The sequence below is a fragment of the Panthera leo genome, chromosome D1, assembly GCF_018350215.1.
Source record: "Panthera leo isolate Ple1 chromosome D1, P.leo_Ple1_pat1.1, whole genome shotgun sequence".
NCBI lineage: Eukaryota > Metazoa > Chordata > Mammalia > Carnivora > Felidae > Panthera > Panthera leo.
This window is the reverse complement of record NC_056688.1, coordinates 101,158,102-101,169,449: the sequence shown is the minus strand read 5'-3', so window position 1 is coordinate 101,169,449 and position 11,348 is coordinate 101,158,102. Positions and strand designations below refer to the sequence as shown.

Genomic DNA, 11,348 nt, shown 5'->3' with positions numbered 1-11,348 from the left:
AACTCTGCTGTGTTTGAGTTTAAGACCATACTCCGCCACATAGACATCACTTTTCTATGCCATCAAAGCTCACGTTTAACTATGTGGCCAAATGAATTCACATGATCAAGAGATTGCCTATATTACCCAGTGTCCGTTGACATTGTATTTGCAACTCACTGTGTAGACAGTATAAATAATCTATATGCTGAAACGAACTCCTCGTGCACTGATCCAGTAGTCTGCATAAACAAGTAAAATAATATTTCACCTCCCAAATTTCAAAACTCTAAGTTGTGATTTAGTTTGCGTAAGCCTTTGGGTTCATTTTCCGATTTTCCTGATTGTTGCGGTAATTGAATGCCTGAAACCGCCCAGGTGAGTTTTAATTGTAACATGCACAGATTTGTCATGAAAAAAGTTTTCTGTGCATGACTCTCAGGAGAGCATTTTTCACATCTCTGTTCCTCAGACTATAGATCAGTGGATTCAGCATCGGAATGACGATGGTATAGAATACGGACGCCACCTGTGCCTGGGTCAGGGATGATGTGTTATCAGGCTGCAAATAGGTGAAAATCAGGGACCCATAGAAGATAGTGACGCCCATGAGGTGGGAAGCACAGGTGGAAAAGGCCTTCTGTCTGCCTGCTGCAGACTGGATCTTGAGGATGGCCGAGATGATGGCAATGTAAGTGACTGTGATGATGAGCAGAGAGCTAAGAAGGGTGGTCCCAGCTAAGACAAAGATCACCATTTCTGTGCTGAACGCATCCGCACAGGACAGGGCCAAAAGAGCTGTGGTATCACAGAAGAAATGATTGATGCTGGAATCACAGAATGCCAAGCTGCTTATCACACAGACGGATATCAGAGAATTCGTGAAGCCTATTGCGTATGGCATGACTCCCAGCCTGTTGCACACTTTCCGGGACATAACCACTGAGTACAATAAGGGATTGCAGATTGCTACATAGCGGTCATAGGCCATTGATCCCAAAAGAAAACACTCACTACACACCAAACCCACAAAAAAGTACATTTGAACAAAGCAGGCAACGAAAGAGATGGTTTTCTGTTTGGATTGGAAATTTACCAGCGCCTTGGGTGTTACAGTGGAAGAATAAAATATGTCAATAAATGCTAAGTTGCTAAGAAAAAAGTACATAGGTGTGTGAAGACGAGAGTCAATTCTGATTAACATGATCAGCCCAAGGTTCCCCAGAACAGTGAACAGATAAATAAAGAGGAACATTAAAAAAAGACTGACTTGTAGTTCCGGGTGATTTGCAAATCCAGAGAGGATGAAGAGAGTGATCTCAGTGAAATTGTTCCCAGTCATTTTTATCAACTCAGGCCTTTTACTTTACCTGCCAAAAAGCAGAAACAAAAGTCAGAAAAGAATTCAAGCTTAAAGACTTAGTACCCAGAGTTGACCTAGACTCCAATTATGAGAGGGTCAAAGATGGCAGAATGATTTTGGAAGAGATTCTTCCTGGAATATACTACCTTCTACTCCAGTCTACCGTTGGGCCCCAAATCATACATTTTGCAACTTACCTACTGGAATCAATTATATGATGCTCTTAGAGAATATAAAGGCTATTTAGGAAAGAAAGTTCTATAACTTGTGAATTCAGTGATACCTTTGTGTGGCAGTTTTAATTTGTCAACACCTAACAGATACTTTAAAGGGTCATTTTAGGAGCTTAACAAGATCTTATATGAGCACATCTAATAGTTTCCTGTAGTCAATAAAGCTTTGCTAAGTTTTTTAAAGAAAACATATATATATATATATATATATATATATATATATATATACACACACACACACACATATACACACACAGATATATAGATATATATACACACACACATATGTATTCATGTATATATATATGAAAAATCCTGCTTACTTTACACGTTAATGATAAAATTCTTTACACCTTTTTTGTCACATACGCTTTCTATTGGTGAGTAAAGAAAGACCAAATATGAGAGTTAATCTATAATACAGCCAAATTGTTTTGTGCATGCGCTCAGCAAACATGTTTGCTCCTAAATAAAGCACATGGTTATCTGTGACATCAGGCAACAGACAATTCATTGCCAAAAACAGTAGTTTCCAAGTCAAAAATAGAAAGGCTAAAAATAGTAAAATAAATGTGATTTACAACCAAGTATTAAAACACAAGGTGATCTTACTAGAAATTAGAGAAGTTATTTGCCTAATTCAGGTGACATAAATATGATGGTTAATGCAAGTTTGTTCCAGATGTTTAACACTCCACCCAAGTGATCCAAAGGGACTTGATGTTGTATTAAGGAGACTTGATCATTCAGTGTCTCCCACCCTCTCGAGGGTGCCTATTCATCACCAATCCATTTAACAAGCATTTAATCAATGAAGGCATTTTTTCTTGCCTTTCATTAGAGGCACTTTAGTTTTCTTCTTGTTTATTTATTTATTTTGAGAGAGAGAAATCGAGAAAGCAGGATAGAGGGGCAGAGGGAGAAAGAATCTCAAACATGCTCTGCACTGCCATTGCTGAGCCTGACGCAGGGCTCAACCCCACAAACTGAGATCGTGACCTGAGATGAAATCAAGTCAGAAGCTCAACTGACAGAGTCACCCAGGCACCCCTGGAGGCACTTTTCTTAAGGTTTACTGAAAGATGCAGTCATGTATAAAGAGGAAGAGAAAGGTTTTCAGTGTGAAAAACACGTGCACACATTTTCAGAAAGAAGATAAGATTAGACTTAACCTGAGATTTAGTCATCCAAACGAAGCCTCTTTCGGTCTTCTTCCTGTGATTTTGAGGTTTATTATCAGATAACAGGAAGAGAAGACATCATTCAGTATTCACCAAATTCACCATTAGTTTTTGACATATATTTCCCTTATTTGCAGTTCTGGAGCTCATGAATTGTTAATGCAACAGCTTTCATCTGTTGCTGTGGTTTAGCACAGAGCTCTATTTCCTATATAATGGAACTCTATTAATATTATGAAGTTGATGAAAAAAATTGCTGGTGTTGAGGAGAGTTCTGGGTAATGTGTCTATTATCTTTCATTGATAGAATGGAAATGACACCCAAGTTAACTACAATAACTATTTATTTTCATGTGTCTTGTTGAGAATTAATATCTACTGCTTTAGCTCAAAGCTAGATTCACATTTAGGATTCGTGTTGTTCTTCATGTATTTCTAATGCAGTCCCAGGACAAAGAATTGTCTTCGGAAATGTAGTGTGTTAACACTCTTCTTATAGCAACATCTCTTCCCAAATCTCAAACTCATATCATAAAGGAATTGATCAATTAGCATCTTTGATCTCTTGAGATTTGCATTTTAATTGTACCCAAAGGCTTATTCTTAATTTGCCTGGGATACATTTCCAATGGAAATGTTCAGAAATACATACCCCTTCCTTTTGTGTATTTCACTTTAAATGGCAATGGATATACTGAAAAATATAATTGATATAGTTTTGAAAGTCATTTTTTTATATTATTAGCATATATATAATATATACATAGTATATAATATATACACAATACATGTTTATAGAATATAAATCATATATAATAATATATACATACAGAATATAGGAAAAATATATTCTATTCATATATTTTCTATATAAAATCTATTTTATTATAAAATATGTTCTAATCATATATTTTATCTACTCATATAAAATATATTGAGGGGTACCTGGGTGGCTCAGTTGGTTAAGCGGCTGACTTCAGCTCAGGTTATGATCTCATGGTTGGTGAGTTCGAGCCCCAACTTGGGCTCTATGCTGATAGCTCAGAACCTGGAGCCTGCTTTGGATTCTGTCTCCCTCTCTCTCTCTGTCCCTCCCCACTCACACTCTGTCTCTCTTTCTCAAAAAAAATAAATAAATAAACATTAAAAAATTGTTAAAAATATATTGAAAAATATTTTATATATAATAATATATTCATATAGAATATATAGTATGGTATCATGATATATGATGTTATATGATTATATGATATATAATATATAATTCATATGATGTGATAAAATATAATATATAATCATATGTTATATATCATGTCACATATATGATATTATAACAGTGCAATATATATGTATATGTAATACAACTATAATATAATGTATATATAATAAATATGTAAATATATGAAGATTTTCTAAAACACTGACCACCACGACAATATATGAGATACATGATGTTAGAGAATATCAGATCACTGTTGCCTCCGCCTGGGCTTCTCAGACAACCCTCCCAGCAAGGAAAAGTGAGCTTTTCCTATCTACTGATTAAATGGTGTTATTATACATTGAAATTACATTACCGTGATGTCAACAAATCATCTATGTATGTTTTTTAAGGTATATTTATTTTTTCAGAGACAGAGACAGAGCACAAGCAGGGGAGGAGATAGAGAGAGGGAGACACAGAATCCAAAGCAGGCTCTAGTCTCTGAGCTGTCAGCACAGAGCCCCTCGCAGGGCTGGAACTCATGGACTGCAAGATCATGACCAGAGCTGAAGTCAGCACCTAATGGACTGAACCACCCAGGCGCCACTATGTATTTATTTTTAATGCAGGTACTCTGATTTTTTGCTGACTGTGCTCAATGATGCACACATGGAATCAGTAAGAATGAAAATGCCATCTAGGAAAATAGACAAGAAACCTGAAGTAAAAACTCAAACTCTACTCCCAGTTTCAGGAATGGCTAATAAGAACTCAATTCACATCATTATTCCATTTGTTGTTTGTTTACTGTTTTAAAGCCATTTCCTAGGCCACACCCCTAAAACATTTCTGGGTTAGTAGGATCAGACCCACAAAGGTAAATTTTTCAAAATGCATCAGGTCCGTTGGTGATTGACAAACATCAGGTTTGAAGGACCTCACAGACTAGCCTAAATTATTTTTCTACTGGAATTGTCATCTCTTTTTGACTTATCTCTAAAAAGGGGTTAGAGAGCACCTGGGTGGCTGTCTGTTGAGCATCTGATTCTTGATTTCGGCTCAGGTCATGAGCTCATGGCGAGTGGGTTGCAGACTCCACTTGGGATTCTCTTTCCTCCTCTCTCTGCCCCTCCTCTTCTCATGGTCTATCCCTCTCTCTCAAAAAATAAATGAATAAGCTTAAAAAAATACACTAAAAAATAAAGGGAGTTAGTATTACAATGATTAAACAAGATAGATTCTGCATTGGAAAGGGGATAAATGCCTCTCTAATCCTACTTTTCACACTAGAGATTTTTAAGAAGGAATAAAATCTGCTATATATGTGCTATCACTTACAGATGATCAGTAGACTCAGATATTTAGACAAAAGGAACAGAACAACATTTTTTATTTGCCCTGTTATGTATCTTGAAAAAAATAAAACGTTGAAAGTCTTGGATCGTATACCTGAAATCTCAAATTTCTATCCATTCTCTTATTTTTTCGACACCCATCTATTAAGAAGCTATTAAATGACAGATACGGACAAGACTTGTTTTCTTGCACTTTACCACGCGTCACCAATATTGCATTTTTTTTTGTTTGTTTTGGGTTTTTTGTTTTTTTTTTTTGGTGGGGGGGCGGTTGCCTGCAGATTGAAGGTTTGTGGAGACTCATTGTCAGCAAGACCGTAGGTGTCGTTTTTCAAATATCTTTTACTCACTTTGTGTCCCTTTGTCACATTTTGGTAATTTTTGCAATATTTCAAACTTTTCCTCATTATTATGTTTGAATGGCCATAATCTCATAATAAACCTTTAATGCATGAGTAATTGCTTCTTATAAAATGAGCAAAGAAAATGTTTTCTTGAGATGGGATCTACTCCTAGTGAAAAAGCCATCAAAATTGTTGAAACGAAAAAAGACCTAAACTATCACATACACTTAGTGGATAAAGCGGTGGGAGGCTTTGGGAGAAATGACTCCAATTTTAAGGAAGTTCTACCGTAGGTAAAATGATATTAAAAAGAATCACACGCTACGCAGAAATTGTTTGTTAAAGGAAGAATCAATTGATGTAACAAACTTCATGTCGTCTCATTTTAAGAAATTGCCTCAGCCATCCAACCTTCAGCAACCATCACCCTGGTCAGTCAGCAGCCATCAATACTGAGACAAGACCCTCCAAAAAAATTACGACTCACTGAAAGCTCAGATGATGGTTAACATTTTTAGCAGTAAAGCACGTTTTATTCTTAATAGACTACAGCATAATGCAAACATAACTTTCATAGGCACTGGGAAACCAAAAAATTCATTTGACCCACTTTATTGCAGTGGTCTGGAACTGAATGCACAAGGTCTCTGAGGTGTGAATGAAAAGTTTATTCACTTATTTTTTGAGAGAGAGAGAGATAGACCATGAGAAGAGGAGGGGCAGAGAGAGGAGGAAAGAGAATCCCAAGTGGACTCTGGGATGTCCGCTTTGTGTATGATTGCAAAGATAAGAATGATACTAGGGGCACCTGGGTGGCTCAGTCGGTTGGGCAGTCCGACTTCAGCTCAGGTCATGATCTCACGGTCCGTGAGTTCGAGCCCCGCGTCGGGCTCTGGGCTAATGGCTCAGAGCCTGGAGCCTGCTTCCGATTCTGTGTCTCCCTCTCTCTCTGCTCCTTCCCTGTTCATGCTCTGTCTCTCTCTGTCTCAAAAATAAATAAACATTAAAAAAAAAATTAAAAAAAAAGAATGATACTGCTATTGCTTTTCCATTACTTAGAGTTAACTGCCTCTTTTGAGATTCAAAATTTGGCTCAGCTCTTTGGTAGTCTGATCTTTGGTGAGCCTAGAGGTGTAAGTATACTGGTTGCCAGTACATAACTGGCATAAGGGCTCTGGGTCACTATGGTGCAATCTAGAACATCATGCTGCCATTACTGTTACCTCTGTCTCGTCTCCTGAGATCTGTGACTGTCCCATTTTCTTTCCTTTTCTTTCACGACTGTGATATTTGTCAAGATTACTCATCAAGTATTTTGTACAATGTCCCTGCATGTAAGTTTACATGATATTTTTCTCATGATGAAATTGAGGTAATTGATTATGGGGAAAAGTGCCAGAGAGGTGATATGCATGCCTTTTCATCTTCTCCAAGGATACATGATGTCGCCGAGTGATATTACCAGTGATTGAAACTCGATATTTACTTAACATAGTGTCTGCCTGCCTTTTTCACTATAAATTTAGGATTTTTCTTTGTAGTTTATGTATACTTGGGGAAGATAATTTAGGGTATGCAAATATTCCATTTATTCTTTTCGACACCCATCAATATGTTGCCTCTACTTATTATTACTGTGGTGTTTTTGTGGCAAATTTCCATCTTCCCATTCTTTCAACTATTTTATTTTTATTTTTTTACGTTATATTATTTTATTATTTTACTTTATTTTATTTATTTTGGTGAAAAAATTTAGATTTAGATTTAACCTGCTGGATTCAATTTAGATAAACCCAATTTTGTCGTCAACATCCAAAGTGTCATACTTGGGAGCCAGTAGAACACACTCTTTCTTCTTTCCATCCAGCCTAATCAGGGTGTTGACCTTGGCCATGTCAATGTGGTAAAACTTCTTCAAAGCCTGTTGGACCTGGTGCTTGTTGGCCTTGGCATCCACAATGAGCACAGGTGTGTTGTCTTCTATTTTCTTCACGGCTGACTCCATCTATAGTCAGGGGGAACTTAATGATGGCCTAGTGGTCAAGCTTGTTTCTCCTGGGGGTGCTTTTTAGAGGATATCTGGGCTGCCTTCAGTGCCTTGGATCCCGGAAATGTACGTGACCTGCAGATCTTCTTTTTTGTGTGACTGTGGACACCTTTCAGTACCACTTTCTTGGCCTTCAAAGCCTTTGCTTTGGCTGTGGCTTTTTGAGGGGGATGAGCTTCCTTCTTCAGCCTCAGCCATCCTCATGAAAGGGCCTTCAAACATATATATGTGTGTATATATATATATATATATATATATATGTATATATATATATATATGGGTTTATTCTGCCTCTCTCTCAGAAATAAATAAACATTAAGAAAAATTAAATATATATATATATATATATATATATATTTAATTTTTCTTAATGTTTATTTATTTCTGAGAGAGAGGCAGAATGCAAACAGGGGAGGGCAGAGAGAGAGAGGGAGACACAGAATCCAAAGCAGGTTCCAGGCTCTAAGCTGTCAGCACAGAGCCCGACTCAGGGCTCGAACCCACGAACCATGAGATCATGACCTCAGACGAAGTTGGCTCTCAACACACTGAGCCACACAGGTGCCCAGATATTTTAACTGAAATGATTCTGTAAGGAAGAGTTGTTCTTTCTTCTTTATGTATTTATTTGGTTAGATAGTTGTATGAATATGTACTCGGAATTCTTTTCCTTTGGGTTATCCAACACCCCCTTCATTTATTTTATTGCTCAAATAGCTCTGCTAATGGAACCATTACTGAATTAGTTTCTGTGCACTTTGCTCTTTGGTCTTTGGTCATGCTCGTGTCGTTTTGTTTTGTTTTGTTTTGTTTTGTTTTGTTTTGTTTTGTGTTTGTTTTTTCACCTCTTAAATCTGGCAGCACAGTATATTCCAGGCTCATCTTCTATTTTCCCAGACTCAGCTCTAGAAACAACTACTTCTCTAAGGATCCTTGCCATCTTTTACGGGAGGATGGTATTTGGAAACCTGAATCTGGACCACAGATTCTATTTTTGTGTGTGCACCCATGTTTTTCCCTTGAGAATATGTCACACATATTTTCAATATTTTTAAACGTCCAAGTCTTTGTAATTATAACTTTTCAAAAGAAGATGGTGCTATAGTTGAAAACGTTTAGATTTGGGAGTCATAATTCTGAGTTTGTGTTTTGAAATACCATTTACTGCCTTTGTGACCATGTGAAAATTTTGTAATGTCTTTAATCCTCAGCATCCATCATCTGCAAAGTGACAATAGTACAATGGTAGTAACTTCCTCATGGTTTTTGAAAATAAAACTAAATATCATATATATATATATATTTATATATAGTGCAAGATGTTATGTTATAATACATATGTTATAATATTGAAGATAGACTAGGTATTCAATTGACATTTGTTTCATGTCTTTAATATAAATGAAATTTGCAATAATCTATTATATCTATATACCCATGTCTATTAAGCTGTTTCTTTCACCATTGGACATTTACATTCATCATGATATCTCTTTTCAAAAAAAAATAATAAATCAGAATGCACATTAATTTGTTTCCTTCAGTTAAATAACCTGAAGCATTGCTACTTTCTATGACCTATCACTGGGAGGCGTTCTAGAGTGGTCCGGAAAATTTTAATTTCCATGAGCTTTGTCCCTGATCATCAGTGTCATAATAACCTTGCCTCCATTAATCATTTACATCTCCTCAAGCTCCATATATAATAAAGCTCAATAGCTTGGTAAATCAGAAGTTATTTTATTAGGTATTTATTTAATTACTATGCATCAAGAAAACTTCCTTATATTTTTGCTTACTATTTATATGCTCACCACTTTACATGTTATTGAGAACCTGACTCCTATAAATAGCTAATTTTTTTAAAAAAAGTATACTAGATGGAAAAACTTCTAATTTAAAACTTATCTTTATTTACTCCTCAATATCAAACATGCCATTACCACACAGGTAAAAAAGAAAAACACTCTGAAATAATTAACACCCTGATTTATTAAACGAGTCAGTATTGTGTACCTACTATGTGATAATCACTATGCCAGAAATCCTGAAACTATCCCAAAAGTCCTTGAATAAGATGCAGTCTTTTCCTCACAGGATTAAACAGTTCAGAAGAGGAATCAGAAGTGAAAACAAAAGTTCACAATCCACTGTTACAATACAGTGCACAATGATAGAACAATGGAGGAAATAATCTAATTTTCTCAAGGATATTATCAAGGAAAATCTTGGGAAAGATGAGAATTCTTGCTCTTGGCCCTTGAGAATGATTAAAGAGAAGTATAAACAGTTCAGGGAATTTGGACTTCCTACGAAGATAAGAGAACATATGTGACATTAAGGAAAGAATTATGACGTACGTGTGTTTCTGAGATAAGAATAGAAACACACTGAAGGTAAAGTGGCAATGGAAGAAGTCAGAAGGTTATTTTAATAGTTAGGATTCGAGAACATAGGGACTGAACTGAGACAGCAGTGCTGATGATTAATGAAGAAGAGAAAACTTGTTTTAAGGGCATTTGGGAACCAGAGTCAACAATACTTAATCCAATATGAGAGAACAGAACTGAAATTCAGACAGTCACTAATTACACAATGATTAATGAGCCCAAATGCATTTATAGTATATAGTTGCATTTTCTTCTCTTCAGTACTTGGCTTTTTCACCAGAACAGATTACAATGGCCGATTCAATTAGAAATTTCCATGATTCTGAAAGAACATGGCACCAAAGAAAAGACCATTTTCAGCTCTTTGAAATTCATAAGTTATAAACTATTTAATATCCATCAGCAGAATTCCTCATTGTTCAAAATGACACTTGGAGGCCAATACACATACCGTTAATCTGGTACTTAAAATGCTCCCTACAAATTCTCACCAAATTGTTGTCCTCTTTGGCTTGAATCGTCTAAGCAATCTTTACTCTCTTGCATCTCGTCTGATCTCAGGATATCATATATTGCAAAGCCTCATTATGTTGAGTTGAAATGTATTTCCACACAGCTTCTAAGAAGTCAGGGTAGCATTAAAGATACATTTCTTTGATTTTTCAAATGCATTTAGTTCAAGTGTTTTTTTTTAATTCTTATAATTGTATTCCTTCAAACCCTATAAGACAAACCTAATCTCTTCTTTTTATGATTTTTCTCCAATAATGAATAATGAGGCAATTATAATGGGTGTCCTTTTTTAATTTTTAATTCATCAGGATGATATGCTTTCCCCTACAAAAGCACTTAAACAAATTGGAACATTGAAATATGTGATAGTCACACCTACATATATTAATTTAGGATTGTTTGACCACTGTGGATTAAAGTAGAACTTGAAACCTTAATACCTTAATTTTACCATACAGTGTATCTATCTCTGTATAGGCAGGGAAACAGATTTGTAGACATATTTAGATGTATATATATAGATATAGATACGGATATAGATTAGATATAGATATAGTTACATATTATTATCAGCATTGCACTGCTAACAGAGGCTTTTTTTATTTTTTTAATTTAATTTTATTTTTTTTTCAATATATGAAGTTTATTGTCAAATTGCTTCCATACAACACCCAGTGCTCATCCCAAAAGGTGCCTTCCTCAATACCCATCACGCACCCTCCCCTCCCTCCCACCCCCC

General features: G+C 35.9%; 1 protein-coding gene across 1 annotated transcript; it reads right to left on the bottom strand.

The window, feature by feature from the left end:
• Positions 1-388: 388 nt before the first annotated feature.
• On the bottom strand, positions 389-5,013 carry LOC122201318 (olfactory receptor 8I2). Its single transcript, XM_042907199.1, has 2 exons — positions 4,979-5,013; positions 389-1,349 (listed from the first exon to the last, which is right to left on the bottom strand). The coding sequence occupies exon 2, from the start codon at positions 1,319-1,321 to the stop codon at positions 389-391; it is 933 nt and encodes a 310-aa protein (XP_042763133.1). The 5' UTR covers positions 1,322-1,349; positions 4,979-5,013.
• Between the last annotated feature and the right edge of the window lie 6,335 nt (positions 5,014-11,348).